Below are 26,891 nucleotides of genomic sequence, written 5' to 3' on the forward strand. Positions count from 1 at the left end.
CTGGGATTAAAAAGGCAAAACAGATACCGAAGAACGACCTGAGGACCACCAAAGACAAAATTAAAATTAAAAAGGAAGCCATACCGTACATATCAACATATAATCCAAAAAATCCGGAAATACATAAGGTCATAACTGGAAACTTACCTTTGGTAAAACAAGATGACAAAATGAATGAGATACTAACCGAAATGCAGATTATAAAGAGTAAGAGACAAAGTCCATCACTAAAGCAAATTTTAACAAAAGCAAAATTTGAAAACAATTCCAGGACATATGTGGAAACCTCAACAATACGAGTACAGAAATGTGAGGTACCCAGGTGTGGCACCTGTCCACTAATTAAAGAGGGGAGCCATATAACATTTAAAAATGGACTTACATTCAGAATCAAACACCCATTCACCTGCACCAGCTCAAATTTAATCTATGTATTAACTTGCAGTGGATGCGGTGAGAACTATATAGGACAAACTGGAGACACTCTCCGACATAGAATGACCGTTCACAGACAACAAATAAGACAACCTAAATATCAGTGCACGTCTGTGAGTGGGCACATTAGGGAATGCTCTATGAACAAAAACAAGGATTTTACGGTATTCCCATTTTATAAATTCACCAGGGAAACAACCCAAACAGAAAGGGAAATAAAAGAAAATCTATTCATTAATAAGTATAAACCTACATTGAATAGATAAAAGCATTGGTAAAAGTAACAATTAAACACTCATTGTTAAAGACGTCACATTTAAGCCTTTATGACATCACCTAGTAACAAATAAACAAAACCCCCTGAAGAAAGAAAGAAACCGGTCGGGGCAAGAAAGTTGCTGTTCTTCTTTTTCTTTTATTATATATAATATTACTCGTACAGGAAAAACGTTTTCATTTTTAATATATATATATATATATATATATATATATATATATATATATATATATATATATATCACGGAGAATATAGTTGATAGACTATGGAAAAATGCTCTACCCATGGTGACAGATGTGTGATGTAGCACTAACGTCACGTGTACATTTTGTACGACGTTTCACTTTGACCGTTTGTAATCAGAATCTTTTTTTTTTGTATTTTGATCTGTTTGCGCCCCTGACGAGGCCTCCGGGCCAAAACAGCTGTAGGGACTTATGTAAATTATATTGGAGAGAACAGATTAACTTTGTTTTTTGTCTTTATATATATATATATATATATATATATATATATATATATATATATATATAATACTGTATGAGTTTTCCAGGATTTCCAGGACAGAAATAATTTTATATAATATCTTTTTTATTTACATCAGATCATGTTCTCCGTTAACATCTAAATATATAAATATGAATATAATAACAATAAAAATATTTTTTATATAAAACAGCTATGGATATTGGATGGAGTAACAGTTTGATACACCATGTTCAATTTTTTATTTATATATTTTGATAATTGTGGAAACACTTGACTATATCTAACTATGGCACTCGATTAAATTGTTATTACCATGTTGGTAACTGCGATACATTACATTTGTAAAGTACAAGAACTTGAAGTGTAAATATCAAGACAATACATGGTGGAGCTGAACACAAAAGAACCAAAAAGAACTGGCACCAAAGGAGCAATTGACTACAAATGTGAAAGTTTCTAAGCAGAGCTTAAGACAGATAACAATTTCTGACCATATATATTCCTTGGTTAAGCGGATTTTTTTTTAAATGCTTACATTTTATTTAAGACAATTTGCTTACTTTCTATTATATTAAGAAACAACTCATTAATCAGTACATTAAATAGTGTACACAATACAACATGTTCATCAGTTTTTCTTGGTGTTGGTGGGTCTCGGAGTTATGGCAGTTTACAGTATGTCCATTTTACAATTTCTTGCAATGACATATAACATTTACAAATATTTCAGTGCAATTTCACCTTTGGTCATATATGTGGCATTAAAACTTTGATTATCATGTAAGTACCAATAAACAATAACAGGACGGATTATGTGCAAACATAAACACATATAGAAATAGAACTCAATTTAAAAAATAATGGCATCATATACCTTTAAAAGTTATGGAATGAGACTTCAAACTTTGGACTATATATATATATATATATATATATATATATATATATATATAGATAATCAAATCTTTAATGTGTACTTCAAAAGCCACTGTACATGATCTCAGAAACATTGTTGAGATTCTGTCATATGTGATACATATTTATAAGAATACCAAAAAATATATATACATAAATTTATATAATAAGTATAACTTGGGTTTTATGCCATCTGTAAAGAAGGTTAAATTCAAAACTAATACACCTCTTCATGTAGTCTGATCACTGTCAATTTGGAGATCCACCATATCATTACGAATCATTGATCCCCTGTATTTCTTAAGTAGCTCCAAAAACATGCAGTGAAAATGTGACGTGATCAGATTAATATGATAAATATTTACATATGCACATACAAAGACAGCAAGTCCAGTTTTATACAGCATTATTGTTCTCCAAAATTAATTCTCTTTCTGTCTTCCCATCATCTTCACCAGAGTCCAGCCATCTAAAATAAAAGGTAAATAAACTGTTTAATTTAAAATTTAAACATCTTTAATAAAATTTTTCTAACAATGATCAGTAAAAACAAATATACTGCGGTTAAGCGCCGCAAACAGCAATTTCAACACGTTTAAATTGAGAACTAAAATCAGGACTTCAAAATGTACCCTTGTATCCTTGGCCTCTAATATAGTCATCTAATACCTTATATAATCTGAGATATGATAATTATAACGTATAATATGTAACATGTTACATTAGCTAAGACCTAAAAACCTGTATAGCGTGCATCAAGATTTAGAGAAAAAAACGGCTATGGGAGCATTTTTGAAAGAAAACTTCAATAACAAAATTTGTGTAAAATATCCCAAATGAAGGACATTGAAGACCAAAAGTATTATAATTATAAATGAAGTATTAAGATACTAGTCTAATGTGTGTAGCATATACCTGTTACATGGGAAAACACACTCCTGGCCATCCTCTCCCTCCTTGACGGTCACCTTTTCCAGGTACCAACCAGCCCCTGACCCCTCGCCATCATGACCTATGACCACTTTGGTCAGTTTACCGAGGCCGATTGCTTCCACATGGAAAGTATCCACCTGGAAGAGAAATGGGTAATGACATAGAAGGTCCGAGTAGCTACAGCATTTAGTTGTGTTTTATCAACTTTGTTGGAAGGATTGTATGTGTGTATGCCATTTGATTTTAGTTTTCACCCCTTGAAGCCTCAGCATGCTTTGATACTGCAACTAAACCTGCAAACATAAACATAGTGACAGCTTCAGTAAAAATAAGCATAATAATAATTACAATAACAATTATATAAAAATTCTCACCTTTCCACTCTCAAACATGCCATCTCCCTCAATGTTCTTTCGCAAATGTCTCTTTCCTGAGTCTCCCTTCTCCCCATACAAGACAACATGGACATTGGCATCTGTCCCAGCCCCAAAGTCACTGCTGGTGTGGGTCTGCAGTATGTACTTGGTAGCTGAAATGGGTAGATATTACAATGAAGAACTTGAATTCTGCCTATAAAATTGTTTATCTGCCATACACCCCTTTTCATCAGAAATTTGATTGGCATCTATCCGATTTGTTGATGATTATAAGCAGTTCAAGTAAATATGAAAACTATTATGAAAATAATTATAAGAAGACATCTCTGTTATAACTTAATTAGTTTAGAAACAGAATTTTAAAAAATACACGAATTCCACAAAGAGTTCTTGTACAATTTACAGATATGGCAAGCAATTTACAAATGGCACTGTCATAGCTAATTAGGCTCACCTGTGATTGGTTCCTCTCCAGGCCAATGAGCTGGCATCTCTCTCACAGTGTCCCCATCCTCCTCTAGGGCATCCAGCCACCTGTTCACTGGGAACTCCAACTGGGTCTCATCCAACACATTATCCAGTACAATCTGTAAGGAAATAATGTCTTATCTAACTCATTCTCCAACACCAAAGAAAAAATTACAAAATGGTTTCCTGTTATGCAGTTAGAGATATGCAAGTATATTGTATTAATCCTAAGCAACCATAATGAAGTATACATATAATACTGGTTGTGCATTAAATATGTGTTGAGAAACACAGTGCTAATACTATTGCTTTATCTTACACAGATTTACTGTAATATGAAAAATCTGAAATTTAAATGGATTCATAATGAACAGCAATGTAAAATCAACAGAAATGCTGAGTAAAAGTGAATGGCTTTATCTTTATCAATTTACAGTAATACTAGATCTTCAAGTTCCCAAGGGTCTCATACCTTTCCAACGTGCCACCCTGGTGCTGAACTGCTGTTGTCATGCTCCAGCCGCAACTTGGTGATTTTACCAACCTTCTCAGGGTCAACAAATATCTGAATATAGAGTAACAATTCATAATGACCTCCATTGAAGAGTGCACGGTTTTTTAAAATAAAAGGCAAGATTACATGAACAGTTTAAATTAAATTAAATAAGAAAAATAAAAGGAGTTGACCCACCTTAAATTCATCCACCTTTCCACTCTCAAAGTGTCCTAGGCCTGGCTGTCCCAGTGGCAGAGGACCCGTGTCACCAGTCTCTCCAAATACAGTGACAGTCACCCGGGCATCAGTGCCACTGTTCTCTATAGGACTGGTGGTTATTGTCAGTTTCCAGTCACCAGCTTAAATGTAGGAAATATAGGAGTGGGGATTTATATGTATGTATGATACATTTAATTTTGACCTCTTTTAAAATCCAATGAATAAGTAAGATGTCAATTCATCATATAGCAATGAAATGTACTTTCACATCCACAATATTGTCAATGAATTATTCAGTGTGTGTGTGTGTGTGTGTGTGTGTGTGTGTGTGCATGCGTGTGAATGTCCCTGTTAGAATGCATGGTGTCTTGTTTAATTAATTTATTTTTTGCAAGAGAACAGTGCACAAGTAGGGGTACCTTTTGCTGGGGGTTCTCCACCTTCATCAATGACTTCTGTCAACATCAGCTCCCTCTCTGTCAGTCCATCATCTTCACCCTCCTCCAACCACCTGACAAAATGTACATTAAACTGTATTCACAAAGTATGCAGAAATGGAAAAAAATCAGAAAATTTGAACCCAAGTCTTATAAAATCACTGTAACTGATCGTGGATATCAGACTTTGAAATATCCTTTATTCTTAACACACACACATGTGCCAACATTAACCACAACAATAACTAACATCATGTTCATGAAATATTAAGCCCAGTTCATCAGAAATAAAAAAGCTTACCTATCACAGTTAAACAGATACTTTTTCTTGGCCTGAGGAGACTCTGTGATGATGATCTTATCCAGGTACCAGCCAGAGCCCAGTCCACTGCCATCATGACCCACCATGACCTTGGTCAGGTCCTTCATGTCCACTGCCTCAATCTCAAACAGGTCCATCTAAAAGCATTAGAGAGAGTTCACTTAGATCTAAACCTGTCGATTTGCATCCAAATTTCATAAACAAATTGATCAAAAGGTCTTGTTTAATTTAACAACAAATCCACCTGCTTCTGTCTGTCTGTGCGTGTGTGTCTAACAGTCCATCTCTTAACACATACTATCTATTCACAAACTATCTATTCAGTTAAATGTGGTGAGTATCAAGTAACTTCTGAAACCCAGGGTATTCACATACCTGTCCTTGTTCAAATTTATTTGAGTTATTTGTTGACTTCAGTAATTTCCTTTTCCCGGTGTCTCCCCTCTCTCCAAACACCTGGAGGTAGACATTGGCATTGGTCCCTGCTCCACTCTTGTCTCCAGTGTACACTTCAACCTGGTACTTGTACACTACAAAGTGTGGAAAAACTACATGTAGTGGAAATATCATTTTCCACAAAATTTCATGGAAAAAGCTATGTTTTTGAAAAAAAATTGTCTGAAGTAGTTTCACCTTATTTAATAAGTGTGTAAATGTTTGGTAAATTAAGTTTTTTGTTGTCTTACGTGTAATGATGATAAAAAGAAAATGGTTTTTAAAGAAACCATGTTGTGTTTTTCTATGAGGAATGATGTTTTGTTCCTTCATCAAAGAGCCTTGACCACATGACTAACTCATCTACATGTGAATGTTGTTTATAAGGATAACCTTTTCTAAATAATAACCTTATCAAATCCTTTTTTAATAAAATTCACAAATATTTAGAGATTCAAATCCAAAAATAACACAAAAGTAACTAACCACTGAAAACTTTTTCTTCTTCTTCCGTTCTGAGTGCAATTTCTCTCCAGCTGTCCTGTTCACTGTTGGCCCAGATCCAGCCATTCAACTCAAATATGTACTCTTTGGACGTGGTGGCATTAATGAATTTTACCTGGCAAATAAATCAAGAAGTTAGTCAGATAGTTAGCTAGTTGGTTAATCCTGTTCTTGTTGTGTTGCACAGAAGGCTGTCACCAGACTTCCAGTGCTGTCTGTCTTGGGACTACTGTTGTACTTGTCCCCATGTCAATCCTGCCTCCTTCATTTACTTCTCTATGAATCATCTCCAGGTTTTTCTTCTCTATACTAGAGGCCCCATAAGTTATAATATTATTTCCGTAAAAAATTCTCACCCACAGAAAAGAAAAGTGTAAAGAATTAGCCAGAGATATATCTGTGAATATCTAGAGAAAATCAATCTGTAACCCTACTAGAGAGTAAGATTTTCCTGTTACGGGGCCTTACGCAAAAGGTGACTAAGATGATCTAAATTTACTGGTATAGAGTTGAGTACATCTGAAAGGGCCATTCTAACTTAGCCAAAAAAGGGCATATCCTAAGACATGTTTCACGCTCATATAATATTACACAATGTTAATCCATAGAGTGTTATACTCTGTCTGGTATATGTGTAACACTTCCATTTGCTTTTGTTAAATTACTTCAAATTAGAAATCAGTTCATGTCAAAGGAAACTTACCATCTTCATAAACCACTGAGGATCTCCACTGGGGTCTTCAAAGCCAACTCGTAACTTGTAAATGTCTCCCAAGTCATCATCTACTTCCAGCTAAAACCCACATGTCATAAACAACTATTAACAATAGTTTATAATGTACCAATTTTCTTCACCAATAACTATTTTAAAGAAAATGAAAAATAACATTTCCTTTCTTCAGACTGAAATACAATTGGTAATAAAAATATCTAAAAGATCTGCACTGAAACTAAATGCAACAATCCCATACAGTGTTTACATCTATGTGATAAATGTATATGCAAGCCACCAGAGTATCTTACCTCAAACTCATCAGGTGTCCCTTCAGTGATAGTGAACCCTCCTTCCTTCTGAACATGAAGCACCTTCGAGTGCCCCTTGTCTCCATATAGGACCATGGCGACCTGGGCCTCGGTGGTGTTCTCCTCATCTGGGCCGGTAAAGGTCAGTGCTGTCCACTTGCTGGCTTGAGCTGCCAACTGTAACTCTCTCTCTATCAGGCCATCATCTTCTCCTTCATCTAGCCATCTAAGAGTTGAAAGGGAAATATTTTAATCTTTAGTATAAAAAATTGAAGGGATGATGTTTCAAATGTTTGTCAAAATCTTTTTCGGAGAGGTAAACCTTTCATTTTTGTATCTATTAGGTTGAATAGCAATTGACCAACATCTACTAGCTTTATTTTGTATTCATTTTGTTCAGACATGTTATGTATTATTTCACTTGCAATGGGGATAACTTAATATTCATATGCGGCTTTTGCTTGGTAATTTACCTATCACATTCAAAAGTGTATTCATGATCCTGTGGATCTTTGATGACCACTTTATCCAAGAACCATCCGCTGCCCGCTCCAGTTCCATCATGCCCCACCACCACACTCTTCAACTGACCAAGGTCCACTGCTTCAAGGCTAAATGTGTCACTCTGAAATCAAAATGAGATTACCCATCATGCCCTAAGTACTCATCCAGATTTTTTGTCTGGCTTGTTTATTTGCTTACAATTTCAAAGTCCACTCTTGGTCACCATTGGGCAATATCCTATTTTCAAAGTCTTCATAAACTACTGAGGATCTTATAGGATAGGATGGGATGGTCTGCAAGAATATACTGGCCCAAACCAAAAACAGTGGCCAGCACTATTCTACAACATTAAGCAGGCCTGGGGTCATTTTTTCTGGCATTTGGCAGAGATAATCCTCTTTTTATTACTTAGTATTTTTTTACATAACAAGCTGTTTTACCTGTCCACTTTCAAATTTGTTGATGTTGTTCATGGACTTCAGCAGTCGTCTTGCTCCCGTGTCACCTCTCTCCCCAATTATCTTCAGGTAGACATTAGCATTGGTGCCTCCGCCTGACTTGTCTCCAGTGTGAACTGTCACTTCATATTTATATACTGGAAAATATATATTCAAGACTTATCATCTTTAATTACTCATACAAATACACTTCCTGAACCTTACTTTAAAGAAATATCATGAATCAAAAATTTCAAGTATTAAATAACTGTAAAAAAACACTAATCAAGTTAGAATATTTCACCCTATCTTAAAAAGTGATTTCATGTGTATTTTCAATCAATTTAATATAATTCATTCAAATTCAAAGAGCAATGTGTTCATACCTGGCAGTAAGAGATCCTCAGTGACAGGCCTCTCCACCCACCAGTCCTGTTCATCAGTCAGAGACACCCAACAGTTGAACTCAAACTCATAGTTAGCACCAGAATCCAAGTGCTGCAGACGGACCTGAACAAGCATAAAAACAGTCATATCACACTGATTACCTCATGTTCTTTCTTTCTTCATTCTTTGAGCATATCACATTGATTGCCTCATTTTCTTTCTTTCTTTATACTTTAAGCCAAATGGCTTCATCAGCCATGCAGGACATATGAATGTATTTGTCCTAAATAAACTAGCTAAATATTGGTAACCCTTTAAACTGACGAGCCATTTCTAAAGAAGTATTACAGATATGCATGCAAATGTAGAAGACGTGTGCTGAAGTATGTTCACATTTGAGGAGTTAAAAAGACATTAGGATGAAGGGAAGAATTTGTACCCTTGTGACTCACCTTTTCAAGGTACCACGAAGGTTGACCTTGTGTATCTTCACTGAACCCAACACGCAGTTTGTAGATCTTACCCAGGTTGGCTTTGGCTTTGACCTAAAAACGTACAGGTAAATGAATCATTACCGCACTTTATAAAACTAGTAAATATATGTGTGAAGATACTAATTTGATAAGCCTAAAATCATACATACAAGCCCTTTTACATTAATAATTGACAATGGAATTTCATAAAAAAGTGATAATAAGAACTCTATCCTTTTCATTCTTTTTCATGGAGCTTACCCTGAACTCATCAGTCGAGGCCTTGAGGAACTTCTCCTCTCTGTCATGTCCAATGGGGATTTCCTCAGAGCGGTCATTCTCTCCATACAGTATCAGCACCACTTGTGAAGAGGCATCAGCATCAGGGAGGTCACCAGTGGTGGTCCACACCTTCCACAGCTCCTCTGAATCAAATACCAGTGTGTTAGGTGTGAAATTACAGCATTGTGTTGTGTTGTATGACATCACTACAGTGTGTTGTGTTATGTAATGCTGCTGCATTGTGTTTTAATATGTGGGATTACAGCACAATGTTGTGTTGGGTCTGATAGTATAGCATTGTGTTATATTGTGTTGCCGTAGGTGTGCAATTACAGCATTGCTCAGTGGCTAAATTGGTTAAACTGCATAGAGCAGTGTGGGAAACAACAAATGAGAATGTGTTAGGTGTGACAAAATGACAAGGTGTCATGTGGGGCAAATTCATATATTCTGTATGACAATACCCATATGATTTCCACAAGAACATCAGCTAGGTTAAGCTGTGAAAGATACTTACTTGATTCTAAATCTTCTGCTTCTTCCTCTCCACTCTCTTCACTGGCTGTTACCAACAGTTCTCTTTCCACTTTGCCATCATCCTCACCCTCATCAAGCCATCTATTGGTGGGAAATCAAAATTTTCACAATTTTGTTTTTAAAAATTCACAAATGATAATTCATACAAAGTACAAAGAGATACAACTGAAAAATACTACATCTCTTCATAGGTCTTCACCTAAATCAATTCATGTGAGAACTGAAAAATACCTATATGGGTAATGTTAAACATTACCCATATAGGTATGCAGTTATCTCTCTAAATTTGACACAAATATGTCACATGCATCCAATGTAGCAGTAGTATACTCACTTATTGCACAAGAATTCATATTCCTTCTCAGCATCAGCATCCTCCTTGATGACCACTTTGTCCAGGAACCAGCCAGATCCTACACCTGCACCATCATGGCCGACCACTACTTTCTGGAGATCCTTCATCCACACAGACTCCAGGTTAAATATGTCCATCTGAAATATGTTGTTTATTCACTTGTAGGGCAACTCAGTGGTCTTGGACTAAATTATGTTTCAAATGTTGGCTGTCAGAGTATACCACATTATCTTTTACAGAAAGAGAGGTCACTGTCATGTACCTTGTTTACTCACAAAGTCAGTTGTCACAGTCCTCAAACAAACACTTAGAGTGTATTTGATCTCAAGTGCTCAAGAAATTGTGGATACAAATAAGCATATACTCTACTTGATTTTAACTTTCCCACAGATACACGTAGGATAATATAAACACCACACTGACCCACCAAGAAACCTACCTGTCCTTCTTCAAATTTATTATCATTATTCTGAGATTTTTTCAACCATCTTTTGCCTGTCCCGCCATCTTGTCCATCTATAATGATGTATACATTGGAATCTGTCCCCGCCCCACTGACTGCTCCCGTGTACACTGACAACTGGTACTTGATCACTGTGAAATGAAAGTAAAAGGATAAGCATCGCAAGCAGGTCACATCCACAACAGGGAGATCAAATAGAGCTTCAGTAAGAAAGTAACCTATTTACGACAAAAGATGTGCGTGTATAGTTTACACCATAATCTTAAACTGTGCAAAAATTTGCATAGTTCATATCTTCTTGTACAGTGTAACAATGGCAATAGAACAATCTCTTACTGAGAAGTCATTTTGAAAGAGCTACCTAAAACCTTGCAAAACATTTGACCATCTCTCAGAAGATTGAAGATACCATTAACAAAACTAAAACGATCTGATGTCAACAGGTACAAATGTATTGAATCTGAACACAGTGCTTCAGAAAATGTCAACACAATGCCATCTTTATACATTTATGTACAGACTTTATCTCGGGTTCTCAGTGTTTATGACACCACTAAATAAATTTAAAATTAATATAAAGCAGAGACACTTTAAATTATGTCAACATACATGGTGCAGGGGGTATTCCTGGCCAGACCACAGGGAACTCCACCACTCCGTCACACTCCCCATCCACCCTGACCCAGCCTCTGTACTCAAATCCAAACTCCTCACTGGTGGTGTCTTTATGGAACCGTATGATGTCCATATACCAGGATGGATCCCAGGAGGTATCCACGTAACCCAGACGTATTTTCTTCAGAGGACCTATGTCTCCAGTCACTGTAATCTAATGGGAAAAAGACAACATGTTCTTATCTAAGAATCAATTCTTCAGTGGTGAATTTGGTGATAAAAAATGCCCTTTAAACCTCTCCCCAGCACTCCACTCCCCTCTATCCTACTGTACACGTATCATACACCTCTTCCCTTTCATCCACTCAATTATAATCCCCTCTGACCTTTTCAATACTATTTTACTCTACTCATTGATGAGACTGCCATTTAGTGAAAAAGTTGGAAAATATGGAGCGGGGGCCAGGGGGCAGCTTAGGCAAATGATATTTTTGGCTCCCCAAAAGTCTGAAATCCAATGATAGACAAATCTGATCTCTGTGTACTTCCCTCTTGCCCCTCTATTCCATTCTTTTCTCTTCTTATCCTTAAAGAATATACCTTAAACTCGTCCCACTTCCCTCTTTCCTGTCTGAACTCTTCTGAAGCCACAGGCTGCAGTGGCAGCTGGTCAGTCTCTCCCTTCTCTCCACACATCACCACATACAGCTGCTTGTTGTTGTCTGCTTCGTCCAGGTCACCTGTTAGTGTCTGCACTGTCCACTCACCCTCTGTGACCACAGATAATGAAAAATTGGAAGATGTATTATATATGCATTTGACTACATGTGCCCTTGCATATAAGGACAAGACAGATTGGGCTACAAAGATTTAATTATCTTGGCTAAAAAATCATCTAGTTACTAACCAAGAAGCAAGCCAACTGATAGAACCTTAAGAAAGTTTTGAATTGAATGAAAATGTATAACAAGGCAATATTCCTTTTCTGAAAGAAACACTGTAGTCTACATTCTTCATATTTTCTTCCTATTTGTCATTACCTGCAATACCCCCTCCTTCCTTAGCTGTAGGTTGCATGGCTTCACACAGCCTGGTTTCACTCTCAGTCAGCTCAATGTCTACTGCTTCGTCTTTATTTCCAGTATCTCCCAGCCACCTAAAACAGAAAAATTCATGTACTTTATAAGGGAATACTTAATGTTGAATTATTCTTTGTCCTCTCAATCGATGTCTTCTTCAGTATATGTCTGTCTCCATCTGGTTATAACAATGGTTTTATGCTGTCTGACCCTTACTACAGGAATTACATGTAATTATTCACAAGTCTTGATATCCCAGTCCAAATTAGTAAAAGAAGTTGCCTAGGGAGTAATAACTTCCAGACTGAGTCAATCAGTACCCAAGTCTTCCTGGGAAATTCACTAGTTACCTGCAGGACCATGTTTCCATATACCCTGTAACTTTGATTTAAGCTGTGAACACCTATCTACAAAATTATAAGACTTGAATGATCTGATCAGAAAAAGAAGACCTCAAACTTCCTTACATAAAGACTTACTTATCATAAATGAAGACTTTTTCCTCTGCCAAGCCCTCCTCCCTGATGATCATTTCTTTGAAAAGCCAGGGGTCACCGGGTCCCTTGGTGACCATGACCTTCTGAATGTCACCAAGGTCAACTGCTTCTATCAAGAACTCATCCACCTTTTGGGAATAAATAGAGGTAAAATCAATTATTTGACACAATTAATTTGTTTTAAAAAGAAAAAGGTTGAGAATGAAAATAATTATGTAGCATTCCCAATGCTCCTCTTCATTCCACAACCATTTTTTATTTCTTCAAAAAATGTAGTTAAAACATCTTTAAAGTAAATTTCCACAAATAATTTTATATACTAGGCATAAAAGATTTGTAAGATTACTCCTTAACCTTTAATATCTTGATAACATCAAGTTTCAATCATACCTGTCCTTTCTGAAACTTGATGGAGTCATTTTTGTTCACAGATAACATCCTTTTCCCAGAGTCTCCCAAGGTGCCAATGACGTTGACAAAGATGTTGGAGAAAGTGCCAGCATCTACTCCCTCCTGGACATCACCAGTACATATGGAGACAGTGTATGGGACCACTGAATTAAAATGGTTAAAAATTTGATTTTATTAGTTTCATTTCTATATATTATTATAATACTATATCTATCACTGCTTGGTATTCTGAACAAATGCACTTCAAGGATAAATCACAATACTGTAAACAAGAAATTAGAAACAAACAATATAAGAAAACATCTAGATCAGGCAAGATCCATCTTTCTGTAACCCCTGTAACCCCTTTTTATGTTAAAAATCATGATAATTTCATAGAAAAGAATATTGTTTATCTGTCATCAACCAATCAACTTATCATTATTATTAAATCAGCATTTTCCCCTAATAAGTCCTACTGACTATTGATAAAGTCCTTCAAAATTGCAGTACAATGACATTGCATTTATTCTTACCTGGGGCCACCCACTTCCCAGTCCTGGCCACTGGCAGTTCCTCCACAGAGCTGGTGTTGTCTCCCAGCCATTTGGTAAAATTGAAATGCAGCATTTCTTTGGTATGGGTATCTTCCATAGTGAGCTTAAATGGAGAAAACAAAAATAAAATATTTATGTATCATGGACTCAGAGCACTGTTCAACAATTTAGATATTATAGGTGTAATAAAAGACATATTTTGAACTTTGTTTACCTCCTTGATGAACCAGGTCACATCCTGTTGTTCTTGGCAGACTCTGATCTTCTTAAGATCACCAATTTGTCCAACAGATACCTGGAGGAAGAGGAGCAGAGAAGTTAAACACCAATTTTTAAGAAGAAATCAAATGTTTTTGTAGATTCAGCTCAATTGCTATGTTATATCAAACAAATCTATTGGAATGAATTTAGTCTTTGGTGCATGTAAATGTAGAGGTTGAAATTTTACAAACAGTGCCTAACTAGAATCTACATAAAACTCAAACAAATTCTCTGGAACCAAACCATCTGAAATATGAAAAGTCTATTGCACCACATGAATATTTCCCTTCTCAAATTATGATTTATATTTCTACAGAGACCTGTATCTGATATGTAAAAATGACACCATACACTTACATGACATTCCTGTGAATCTGGCTCGGATTGTTTTTCTGCTGAGTCATCCTTGAGTTCAAAGGGTCCTGCTGTGTTCTCTTCTCCTATCACAGTAAGGGTCACAGGGGCAGAGGGGGTGCCGTTCTGAGGCACAGTGACTATCTTCACCTTCCATTCACCTTCTATAAAGTAGTGGCAATGAATTTCATAAGCTGTGTTATGTACTCAAAGTTACAATGTAGTAATTACCAATTTATTTTTCAAATAATTCTACTTATCATTTTAGCTTTCCAGGGTTTATTGTTTTTAGACACCCAAAAAACGTATTTTTTGACACAAACCAACTAACTTTTCAAAACTTTTAAATTAAGTATTCACTTATTACTAACAAACAATTTTGGTCATATGTCATATTTTCACAGTTTATTTATAAACAGTCAAATTTTTTAGCTTATCTCTCATATCCATAACTTACTGGACTCCAGCTCTTCAGAGGGTCCTTTCAGAGGTACCTCAGACATAGGCAGAAGTTCCCTCTCCAGCTGACCATCTCCTATCTCGCTGTCCAGCCATCTAAAACACAACATGTCCAATAAATATTTTTTTCATGTTACCTAAATAGAACAGTAATACATCAATCACAAAAATAAAAAGTGAAGTATATTCATCTGTTTTTCTTGCACTAAAATATATCAAAATACAGATATCAAGTGGCAAATTCAATGTACATAGCCTGCAGAGTCCAAGGATAACTTTTATGAGTATTTATATTGTACATTATAGGTAAGAAACATCATATTTTCAGCTTGTGAAATTCATCTTTGAATTGTATAAAAGTACAGAGAACAACCAAACAAAATCAGATATTCCTCACCTGTGACATGGGAAAATAAGCTCATATTCTGGTGGGCTATCACCCTCATCCTTAACTTTGTCTTGTTCTTCCTCTGTTTCCTGACTCTCTTCCTTTGTTTCTTCTTTCCTTCTCACTGTGACAGACTCACAGAACCACCCTGCGCCATAGCCTTCGGTAGTATGTCCAACTATTACTTTCTCCAACTTTCCTAAATCTAAGCCTGATATATGGAATGTGTCAGACTAGAGGAAAATGAAAAAGAAAATACTATTAATTTTTTGTTATTTGTAAAGAAAACACTTCTTGTGAATAAATAAATAAATTTCGGGCAAGCAATCCACAAAAATCTCTGGGAGGGCAAATGCAACACCACAGCATGTGTACAGGGGCGGATCTAGAGATATTTTCTGACAGTCTTCCAAATTATCTTTGTTGATCCATCCTCCATTTTGACCAGAAAACACACGATACCCGTCAATGTAAACTTGAAAATCTGACCGTCTTCTGGAAGACCCAGAAGACGGCCTAAATCCGCCCCTGTGTGTATGCTCACTAACTGTACCCCTTGTACTACTCACCTGTCCCTTCCTGAAGTTGACATTATTAAGAGTGGTAGTGTCAGAGGCCACAGTCTGTGTGAGAGCTCTCCTCCCTGTGTCTCCCCACTCTCCCACCAACATACAGTACACATCAGCTCTTGTCTCTGCCCCTGGCTGGTGTCCTGTTGTCAAACTGACCACATAAGTGACATCTGAAATATCATGGTGACATATACCCTCAGTTTCAGTTCTGATTCATGCCAGTTTTTTTTATTTTCAAATCTCCATACATGGGGATATTATTATGTGAAAACGTGAAGAAAAAAAGATGGCTTTGATATGCAGGCTAGGTGAATATAACATAGTAAAATTAATGGAAAATTCATACTCATATAGCATGTCTTAGCGCAAAGTAATAAGCCACAACTTCCACTTTGAGATTGTAGATTCCTAGGCTTTGGTCTCCTGTAAGGCCAATATAGGGATAAATTGTTTCTGGTATAGACTGCACTTAATATTAGCTAAAATATGAAGTGGGGTTGGCAGCTGTATGAATATGTATTTACTGGTATATAGAACGACTGGATATCTTCCATATTTCTTCTGGTAAAAAGAACGCTTTCCATGTATCAGACTATCTTTAAATTTCCAGTTTTCTCACCTTGCAGTGGCATGATATCAGGCCACACAGCAGGCAGCTCTACACATCCACTAGGGTTCTCTGCCGTCATCCTGAGCCAGTTGTCATAGGCAAAGTGGAACTCTTGCCCTGTATCCTGATCTTTCAGCTTCATCTGTAATATTGTGAATGAACATTTTCATTTTTCATTAAATTTGACATCTGCATTTGTTTATCTGTTTGTTAGTGGACAAGATATCTTAAAAAGCTTTTCACAAAATTTAAAATTTTCACTGAAACAATTCATATTTTTTTTCTTTGCAGAGGACTGCACTCTTTAATCTTAATTTCTTTTTATATGTAAGATTGTTTTAGATCATATTTTTCCTTAAATTGATTAAAATGAAAATTGATGGTACTGTATAGTTCATAGCTGTTATAACTGCTGACATATATAGTAAGTACAAATAAACAAAGCTACAACAAATGCCTTAACGGATGCTGAGCAACACACAGCACATCATTATAGAGGCCTCAGTCCGTAAGACAGCTTACCTTGCTGAGGTAGAATGTCTCCATCTCAGAACTCTGCAGTGCTAGTTGTACTTTGTAGATATTCCCAATGTCACCAACTGAGATCTGCAACAGAATTCATTTGCGAAATAAGCACACTCCATATCAATTAGAAGTGGAACTTTTTTTCCAACAAAGGTATAGATAGGAATACACTACCATTCAGGAACATTTAGTCCTCAAATTCATAACTTATCAGCCTGTTCTTGCTTAGTTATGTTTATATGATATATAAATTACCTGCAGTGAACTTTGAGGTGATTTAAATTTGTTTAGACACTATAACAATAACTCTTTATTAAAAATAAAAATGCTATTTTCATTCAAAATATAACATAAAATTATTTGACTGCAGAAAAAAATTCACATACCTTGAAATCATCTGTCATCCCTGGCTTAAACCCTTCTCCTTCTTCTTTGCACAGGGGTATCTGGTCACTTTTTCCCTGGACACCATAGACGACCATGGTCAGTGTGGCAGTGGTCCCTGCATCCTCTAACCCTCCTGTGGTTATCCATGCTGCCCAGTTACCTTTGCTGGACTCTGGCTCCATCTCTTTAACTGATAAAATTAAAACACAGACATTTAAACTTGCCATCATTGATGTTATGTGGTTGTTGCAATGTGACAGAAAACACTTCCCAGAAATACACTATAAACCCACAATTTAATTTTGTATTCAAAGTTCATCAAAGATCATCAAATTAATTAAAATACAGAGGCCATGCTTCTTTTAAGTTTATACACCCAGAACTTCATTTTCTAATCAAAGTGAGTTAAAGCTGTTCTAGAACTATTCTAAACATGATACTTACTTGCTCTGGTCTCCTTTTCAATGTATGGCACTTCTTGGACATCATCTGTAAAAAGAGACCCCAATTGTTGTCAAGAGATAGTTAAATGTGCCATATTAATCCCTATACTGGGCTAACACACACACACACACAAGCACTCATATGTATGAGCACACATCCACTTGCATGCACACATGCATCCACATATGCGTGCACACACACACACACACACACACATGCACACACACACAAACACACACCCACACATTATGAATAGCAAAACATTGTTTAGAATCAACAGGAGCAAACATCAGAAATCAACCCTACCTGCTGGGAAGAGTTCCATCTCCACTTTCTTGTCCTCTTCATGATCGTCCAGCCAGTGTCCACATGGGAAAATGACCTCCCTGTCTGACCCGTCCGTTTCCTTGACCACAACCTTGTCCAAGAAAATACCAGCTCCGTGTCCCCTGCCGTCATGGCTGACCACAACCTTGGTCAAGTCCTCTAAGGACACTGCCTCCAGTTTGAACACATCCACCTGGGGATGGACAGATCAGGTCACATTTTATGTTCCAGAGGCAACACTTAATTAGTTCTTAAATTACGTAATTCTTGAGAAAGAGAGATACAGAAAGAAATAATGCAGAGAAAGATATCTTGAGCAATGAAGGTAGCAATATTGACTGACAACCAGACAGATGAATGAATTAAGTAGAAGAGAAACAGTACATTCAGACAAACTATAGAAGAATCAGAAAGCCAGACAGTCAGACAGACCTGTTCTCTCTGGAACTTGCAGTCATTTTCTAAGGAATGGTACAGCTTTCTCTTGCCACTGTCCCCCTTGCTGCCACACAGGGTGATGTAGAGGTTGGCATCGCAGTCAGCTGCCCACCGTCTCCCAGTGTACACAGATACCTCATAATGTTGCACTGGTAGTAAAAGTATAGGAATGAGTTAAAACATGAAGAGTCACCTGTATGAAAAGCCACAAGAATATTAGAAGTAAATTCTGGTGCAGATACAAAAATAATATAAAATATTCAAAGTAGACATTTTTTCCAAATTTCAGCAATATATTTTAATACAACAGAAGTCTCAGTAATTGTTCTCCAATTTACCCTTTTCGAAGTTCTTCATCTAAAAAACCTAAATGCAAGTTTTGAAGGATATCGATCTTATTTTCTTTCAACATCATTCTAAATCATATAAAAAATAAATTATGTACTTGGAAGCACTTCTTTTCCATCCTTCTGTACGGCCATCTCCCTGACCACATCATGGTCATCCATGTCTCTGGACATCCACCGGTCAAAACGGAATATGAAGGATTCCTCAGTGTGTTTGTCTTGGAGAATCACCTATAGTGCCAAAAATTATTCCATTTAAAATAATGAAACCTAATTTTTAAAGGGACTTTATGAATTTATCTAGGTGTTTACAATCGTCATTTCTAATTAGAATATTTGCATAATGAAGTCTTTCCCATTCATAAGCTAGAAAACAAACATTATCTTTCCTTCCCCTAAGTCAAAATAAACTACTAAATTATTTTTTTCAATAAATCAATTAATAAATCATTAAAAATTTTTTCAATAAGGCAACTGTATAATTTGATACTTGTACTCTTGTAATAATGACATTTGTATTGTCAATCTATACATATGTGCGTATGTCTATTTGTGTCCAATATAGCAAAAAAAAAAAAAAGAACATCCTGACCTCTTCCAAGTGCCATGCCTCCCAACCTTTGCCTTCTTCCATTCCGACACGAATCTTGTACAGATCACCAATGTCACCAGTATTAATCTAAAACCCAAAGTTTGAAACTGAGAATGTTGTTTCCAAGAGAAAGAAAGTGGACTCTGCATAACTTGGATATTATGACCACCAGAAAAAGTTTTGACGGATCAAAAAGATTCAAGTGAGAAAACATTCATATTAGCATCTGAATCAGCTTATACTAAAGGAAAATCCATTCCATAATATGTTTGAGATAAATGATAATTTGAGCTATTAAAATGTTGAATTATGCAGAATTTTCTGTAGTAAAAAAAATGAACATCATATGATACTGTCAGCATGACTTTTGACATATTTACATTTATTTAAACCAAAGACAATAATAATGAAAGACTTGTGCTTTAAATATGTTTTTAAGAAATTTCAAGTTTTTAATTCAAACTCATGATTTCAATGTGTATTGGTAAATTAAGAACAATTTCTCATGTATATTTTATTTGTTATTATCTGAATAAATTATCATTATTATTTCATCAAATGCCGGTGTCCATATGCATATATACTCACCTGGAACTCATCAATATTTCCTGCCTCAAATAGTTTGTGCGGTGCCCCCAGTGCCCAAAGTTCAAAGTCTTCACTCACTCCCTCCTCCCCATACACAGTGATGACTGCCTTAGAGTCATTGGAGGGTTTGGAGTCTTTTGCAGTAGTCACCAGGACTCCATAAACGCCCCCTATAGGAGGAAATCAGAACAAATGAAGTCAATGCTATTGTAAACACTATTTCCACAGCTAACATTTCTTTTATTCTTTGTATACCTCACTATCAATGTCCACTTCAAAAACTATAAAGATATTTAGTGTATGATAAATTAGTTTTGGCTTTGTTATAGATCAATCAAGCCCCCAAAAATCATTTATTACAAGCCATAATGTGTTTCGGATGAATTCAACATTGTTCAGAGGTAAGAGAAAAGGCTTCATTTAGCACCCCAGCTTTGATTCTCAATGGCTGTTTTCTAAAATCACATAGTGAAATCAAAACTTACTAGATTTATTTTCTTCTTTTTTATCTTCCTTTATGTCTTCTTCTTTTTCTGAAAGTAAGAAGGGGTGAACAAATTATGAAAAGTATCAAATCATGAAACAAATTGTTAGTGTATTTCAAAATATTTCACTTTAATTTTTTATTAAAAGACACTTATGAAAATATACCAGACTCCTATCACATGAAAAACTTTCTTGCTTAAATGCAATGTTTTGCCTGTTAGTTTCTCTTGCACGAGACAGATATTATTGCAAACAATACTGGTTATAACATTAAAGATTTACTTATTTGATAAAGTCTTATATCTTTAAACTGCTTTGAAAGGAAAGATAAGGTAATGTATTAAATGTGGTATGCTGAAGCTAGTGCTGGACATGCCTCAGTGACATTTCTGACTGTCATTTAATTATGACAATAACATGGCAATGACTCAAATTAAAACCACAAAGTTTACAATGCTTGCTATCATAAAATGTTAATATAACAAATAATATCGGGTAAACATAGAATACTCATGGTGTGTGAATGAATTATTCTGTGACCAAAATGATTTCTGTGATCAAAATGTGCTGAAGCAGAATATAAAATTCTTACATCTTTTATCATCTAAAAATTGCCACTGATTTAGTGTGAATAAGCAGAAGTCCGGGCTGAAGGAATCAAGCAAATAGAAGTAGCCTACTAACTCTTCTTCTTTAAAGAAGCAAAAGAGCCAGCATAAAGAGCTTTCCTGAGTAACCTAGCCATTCTTGATGCTGCTTTAGTCAGGAAAAGTAGGAGACAACCAATTAAAACAGCATTTACTCTGTATAACCCATTTTCAGACATTTCTGCATGCAGGATAAGATAATATCTATTTCAAAGCTATCAACATGTCTCTTTCAACCTGAACAGAGAGGAAGTTGTCTATTAAATTATTCAGTAGTACAAGAAGTACCAATTCAGTTTTTCTTGTTCCAAATTTATGTCAATGAATTAACAGAGACACAATTTTAAAATGAATTGGGTTAAAAGAGACTTCATATGGCAATTACTTAAAATTTCAAGTGCCTCACTTTTTGTCATTTTATACTTTAGATGCTTACAAATATGACTTGAAGCATACTTACATTTTTTAACTTTTGAATTAATATTTTTAGGTATTACCAACAAAACATATTCTTTTTTTATCTGGTTCTTTGGGGGGTGGAGTTTTATTCATTGTTATGCAAATTTCTTGGGGAATTACCAAATACATGTATATTAAGGTATTTATATATATATATATATATATATATATATATATATATATATATATATATATATATATATATATATATATATATATACATACCTGGCTTGGGAGAATTTCTGGTTTCCAAGGTAGCATTGACACTTGTCTGCTCAGGTTTAATGTCTGAAAAACAAAATTACCACAAATCAATCACACTTCTTTATTATTCATTGTCAACAAGCTTTCAACATGAAGTGTTTGTTTTTATCTTAGAAACGTGGCTTAAGTCAGACTTGGCACTTTCTCCTTGGCACCTATGTTGTAGCTCTATTTTTCAATTTCTGATTTCCTGATAATTCTGGCATAATAAAATTTTTACCAAATTAAGTCATAAGTGGGCTTTTCCTGAGAACAAAGCTATCAAGAATCAAGTAATATGTCCCATTTTAAATATATATCTTAAATGTCCTGAAACAAACAGTATTTTTTTTCATTATCTTAGTTATTTCAGCTCTTGCTCAGGTTAAACCCAAAATCATACTAATTTTAAAACTGTTTTTGCCCAAACAAAAATGAGAAGCATTAATGTGATTATTTTTAGGTGTTTTCAAATAAATTACTGACACTGAAAAACAAGAAAAATAACAAAATAAAAAGCCTTTTGCTCTTCTTGAAAATATTGCAAAGGGAGCTATCTATTTATTTATGAAATTCATTCTGCAAATTATTTTTGTGCTCAGAATAAGTAAAAGATAATGAACCATGCTGCACAGTCAAAATTCCTGCAAGTTGCACTTTGTTTAAAATTGCATCCAATTCACTCTTGAACTAATATTAGCAAAAGTGACAGTGGTGAATGAATTTAGTAATCTAAGAAATTGGTAAGGAACAAAGTACGTATGACAGCATTGATGAAAACTGTCTGTCGCAGAGGTTTCCTGGCAGCTAGAGGGGGACAAAAATAATATTCAGAGCTTTTTCATCAGAAAATGCTAAAATTTCAACAGACTTCAGTCCAACATTTTAAAATATATTTTACAACATTATTTTGCTTTACCAATTTCCCATAACCTATCAAGCATAATCAAGTAAACTGTGATTAAATTTGTCAGTGGTAATATATCAACTGCCAAATCATACAAGCAAACTGTAATTGAACCTTAGAACAAATTTTTCAGTAAGCAGAAGTAAACCATACAATGTATTGAATTTTTTTCAAAATTCAAAATACCTTCTTTGAGTTCGAGTATCCTGGTAATCTTCTTATCATCCTTCCCGGCATCAAGCCACTGGTCACACGGATAGATGAACTCTTTGTCACCCTCCTTGATGACCACTTGGTGACAGTACCAGCCATCCCCAGGGGAGTCAGTGTCTATGGACACCTCACAGGTGGACAGCTGACCCAGGGACACTGCCTCCAGCTCAAAGACATCAACCTAAACATAGAGATAAGTGGATGGTGTCATGTCATGTCATGTCAATCAAATTTTCAAAAAACAACATCAATGAGGTTTTTTTTTTTCAAAGAGAGAGAGAGAGAGATTTTTCTTACTACCCTATATTACAACACATATAATATACAATAACATCCTACAACAATTGTAATGTGCAGGCAATAAGTAGTTCAGACATGCATATAATTCTGCATGCCCTTTGATATATAACGATTTAACATGTATTTTTTAAGTCTTAGACATACAACCTTTTCTCATTGCAGTCATAGATATTAATCAATAGGCAAACCTTACCTGTCCTTGAAGAAACCTGTCCTTGTTATTGGATCTGTGTAACAATCTTTTCCCAGTATCTCCGTGCTCTCCATTCAACTGGATGTACACATTAGCCTTGGTGTCAGAGTCTACCTCTGTGCCAGTGTGAACAGAGACTTGATACTTAACAACTGCAAGGCAAGGCAAAAAACAAATTTAAAAAAATGAATACATAAATAAAAACTGTTTCTTGAAAATTGATTCTACAAACACTTATATTTACAATACACCTACATTGTGTTAAAAGCAAAATCAAGAATAGTTTTAAAAACAGCACAATTTTAATGATATCATATCTTAGGAGGTCCATTTTTGTACTCAGTTAACTATTTTAGCCCCACATGTAGCACAAATAAGTTAGAAGTAAAATGATGGCTCTGATTTTAAGTTCCTGATGTGCAAAAAACAAAATAAACCAAGTTCATGACATGGCCAACAACAGATGCAGGTGATGGCTATGTATATTTTATTGAAACATTTTGTCTATGAAAAAAAAGAGACAAAAAAACCACTATCAATGAGTTTTTCTAACCTGGAAGCACTTTCTTTCCATTCTTCATCACGGGCAGTTCTCGGGCCACTGCACCATCATCCTCAGCACGTGACAGGTAACGGTCGAACTTGAACAGGTGAGTCTCATTACTGAAGATGTCCTGCATTTTTACCTGGATGGTGGATGAAATCAGTGAAGTTAGAATGAAATATTATATTAGCAATCTCTTGTTATGATGCCAGTGAATGTATAAATATTTTTAACTTGCAAGCTGCTTTCTTAAAAATGTAATGAATAAAAAAATACAATTTTTACATACTTTCAAAATAACTTTACTTTTAGTTGTGGGTATAGTCATGGCAGTATAATTTCAATGAAATTATATGATACTGATACTTTTTAGTAATACTGCTCATTGTTCAAAAAAGGCCTGCCATTAACCCATCACCTTACCTCTTTGACTTTCCAAGTAGCAACTTGTTCTTCACTCATATCCTCTACCAGTTCTATGCGAATCTTATAGATTTCCCCAATCTTATTCTTTTCTAGATTGGCCTACAAAACATGATTTTATGACTCTTAAAATACTTTCACAGACAGCATTCAAGTAATATACTTATACAATAGTCTTTTAATAGTGTTTTCATTAATCTGATGTATATATACAGCCAAACATCAGGCAAAATATTGGATGGTGAGCTATTTCTCAAATTACTGACAAAAGAGCTTCTAAATTTCTACTGAAATTATATAATTTAGCTGATAAACCTTTTTATCTCTCACTTTGGCAGTGCTTCTTCACTTACCTTGAAGACATCTCGGTTCCCTTTCTGGAAAACCTCATTGAGTCCTGATGCTCCCAGAATAACTGGTGAGGATTTCCCCTTGTCTCCATATACCATCAATACAATATAACCATGCTGTAGGCTCTCCAGAGTAGATATCCAGATCTTCCAGTCTCCCTCTGAAATATAGAATGTAGTCAGTTCGAGATTACCAAGGCAACAGAATTTTAAGTTTTTTTTGTATTTAATGTCGGTGAAGCAAGATTCAAAGGATCACTTTCACTATCTCCAATAAAATTTCTGAATAAATAAATAATAAAATCTTTTAAAAATGCATATCTACAAGATAAGAAAAGAAAAAAAAACTTGTTCAAACCTTCAATTGAATTAAGGTAAGAGAATGAAATGCTGTCTCAAAAACATATATAATATGACAGTTTTTATGAATGTGAGATCTGATGACCCAAAGGAATAGTTTCAAGAAAAAAGAAAAAAAAAAACATTGTTATCTTTATTATCCATCTGTTTTAAAACAGACCATGTGAAATATTTCATGACAACCAATTTCAAAATAGCTTGTTCGTTTTGAATTTTTTTTTCCTTTTTTTATCTTCTTTAAGAATCAATTCTTTAGCAGTGATCCATTGACATGAACTAATCATACCTGTGAACTCGGATACTGTGCTTTCTGGTTTGGAGGACATAGATGCCACTGATTTTGCAGATTTTTTACTTTCTTTCTTTGGTGTCTTAGTCTTTTCCCTTGGTGTTTCTCTAGCAGGTGATGGAGTCCTGTTACCTAAGTTAATGTTAATATTAAGAACAGCTGACTCCTTTGCTGGAGAGGCTGTCTTCTCTCTCACAGGGCTCTTCACTGGTTCCTCCACCGGTTCCTCAACTGGGCTCTCCTCTTTCTTCTTTCTCTTTCCAACTGAAGAGGGAAAACATCATATGTGCAACTTTATTTCTAAATTAAAGGCACTATTTGCCACCCTAAAAGTGAACAAAAGCACTATCTTTGTTTTGATTAAAAATAGAAATAGAAAGATGAAAGATGGTCTTAATATTTGAAAATCGTACTCTCACAGCTAACTTATACATTTCACCCTCATCATCATTTTATCTAGATAATAGATAATATGTTTAATACAATACTTACATTTGATGACCTCTGGCCAGAATCTCACATTCCTCTCGCCAGTGTCTACTGTGGGGCGTACCGTCCCATCTGCGGTCATTCCCAAGGCAACACCTCTGTCAGACACCGACTCCAGAGTGATAAAACCTTTCTCTTTGTATCTTACCACGCGGAATTCACAATGCCCATCACCAGTGCCCTAGAGGAAGGAGTACATTGATAATACAATACAATAATACATATCATGACTGATGTAAAATCATTTTCACCATGCAATAATGAAGTTTTCACAAATGAAACATGCATAGTGTAATATATACAAAGACTATTGCAACATAGTGCATAGTTCATAAATACTTTTTCCTCATGAATTTGTAAAATAAATTAATTTTCTAAATTCAAACGAAGAACTTAAAAAAACATGCTTTTGCTCATGTTTCTCTTGTAGCATATACTTCCACATCAGGAGGAATGCTGAATGAAAGAAATTTTACATTAGTTTTACTTACTTTGCAATCGGCTTGTCCATCCTTGATCTGTATGAACTGTCCTGGTAAAGCCAGACTCTCAAACTTTCTCACATTTCCTTCTGTGCCCACTTTGTGCACCTTAAAGTGTGCCAGTCTGTTCCTCTTCCCTGTGGCGATCAAGGTGTTGTCATTCTCCACAGCCAGGGTTTGGAATGGGGAGGTGCTCAGCATGATTTCACCAGTGTCACGGAACATACCCTGGGAAGAAGAAAAGAATGCAAATTTCAACCATGTCATGGAACATACCCATGGGACGAAAAGAAAAGAATACAAATTTC

At 35.4% G+C, this 26,891-nt stretch overlaps 1 protein-coding gene across 5 annotated transcripts in view; it reads right to left on the reverse strand.

Moving 5' to 3' along the window:
* Positions 1-1,225: 1,225 nt before the first annotated feature.
* LOC106163539 (lipoxygenase homology domain-containing protein 1) overlaps positions 1,226-26,891 on the reverse strand; it is a 41,781-nt gene continuing 16,115 nt past the window's right edge. For all 5 annotated transcript variants that reach the window (XM_013541155.3, XM_013541153.3, XM_013541154.3 and 2 more), the window contains 50 exons: positions 26,593-26,811; positions 26,105-26,282; positions 25,610-25,876; positions 24,967-25,124; positions 24,614-24,715; positions 24,200-24,332; positions 23,647-23,798; positions 23,127-23,334; positions 22,016-22,078; positions 20,684-20,731; positions 20,199-20,368; positions 19,611-19,697; positions 19,117-19,249; positions 18,666-18,820; positions 18,213-18,426; positions 17,907-17,951; positions 17,462-17,652; positions 17,073-17,156; positions 16,560-16,692; positions 15,938-16,110; positions 15,378-15,601; positions 14,979-15,076; positions 14,525-14,685; positions 14,121-14,201; positions 13,886-14,009; positions 13,350-13,513; positions 12,942-13,087; positions 12,424-12,539; positions 11,984-12,153; positions 11,378-11,597; positions 10,745-10,899; positions 10,285-10,442; positions 9,931-10,031; positions 9,393-9,556; positions 9,111-9,203; positions 8,658-8,781; positions 8,275-8,429; positions 7,804-7,955; positions 7,331-7,556; positions 7,011-7,100; positions 6,290-6,422; positions 5,744-5,898; positions 5,348-5,505; positions 5,029-5,120; positions 4,586-4,749; positions 4,367-4,459; positions 3,881-4,013; positions 3,424-3,578; positions 3,032-3,186; positions 1,226-2,585 (listed from right to left, as the gene is read on the reverse strand). In XM_013541155.3, coding sequence (XP_013396609.2) covers positions 2,513-2,585; positions 3,032-3,186; positions 3,424-3,578; positions 3,881-4,013; positions 4,367-4,459; positions 4,586-4,749; positions 5,029-5,120; positions 5,348-5,505; positions 5,744-5,898; positions 6,290-6,422; positions 7,011-7,100; positions 7,331-7,556; positions 7,804-7,955; positions 8,275-8,429; positions 8,658-8,781; positions 9,111-9,203; positions 9,393-9,556; positions 9,931-10,031; positions 10,285-10,442; positions 10,745-10,899; positions 11,378-11,597; positions 11,984-12,153; positions 12,424-12,539; positions 12,942-13,087; positions 13,350-13,513; positions 13,886-14,009; positions 14,121-14,201; positions 14,525-14,685; positions 14,979-15,076; positions 15,378-15,601; positions 15,938-16,110; positions 16,560-16,692; positions 17,073-17,156; positions 17,462-17,652; positions 17,907-17,951; positions 18,213-18,426; positions 18,666-18,820; positions 19,117-19,249; positions 19,611-19,697; positions 20,199-20,368; positions 20,684-20,731; positions 22,016-22,078; positions 23,127-23,334; positions 23,647-23,798; positions 24,200-24,332; positions 24,614-24,715; positions 24,967-25,124; positions 25,610-25,876; positions 26,105-26,282; positions 26,593-26,811 — 7,146 coding nt within the window. In that variant the 3' untranslated portion in view covers positions 1,226-2,512. The remainder of the gene's footprint in view (positions 2,586-3,031; positions 3,187-3,423; positions 3,579-3,880; positions 4,014-4,366; positions 4,460-4,585; positions 4,750-5,028; positions 5,121-5,347; positions 5,506-5,743; positions 5,899-6,289; positions 6,423-7,010; positions 7,101-7,330; positions 7,557-7,803; positions 7,956-8,274; positions 8,430-8,657; positions 8,782-9,110; positions 9,204-9,392; positions 9,557-9,930; positions 10,032-10,284; positions 10,443-10,744; positions 10,900-11,377; positions 11,598-11,983; positions 12,154-12,423; positions 12,540-12,941; positions 13,088-13,349; positions 13,514-13,885; positions 14,010-14,120; positions 14,202-14,524; positions 14,686-14,978; positions 15,077-15,377; positions 15,602-15,937; positions 16,111-16,559; positions 16,693-17,072; positions 17,157-17,461; positions 17,653-17,906; positions 17,952-18,212; positions 18,427-18,665; positions 18,821-19,116; positions 19,250-19,610; positions 19,698-20,198; positions 20,369-20,683; positions 20,732-22,015; positions 22,079-23,126; positions 23,335-23,646; positions 23,799-24,199; positions 24,333-24,613; positions 24,716-24,966; positions 25,125-25,609; positions 25,877-26,104; positions 26,283-26,592; positions 26,812-26,891) is intronic.

The sequence above is a fragment of the Lingula anatina genome, chromosome 1, assembly GCF_051362555.1.
Source record: "Lingula anatina isolate TDL-2025a chromosome 1, LinAna3.0, whole genome shotgun sequence".
In the NCBI taxonomy this organism is placed as follows: Eukaryota; Metazoa; Brachiopoda; class Lingulata; order Lingulida; family Lingulidae; genus Lingula; species Lingula anatina.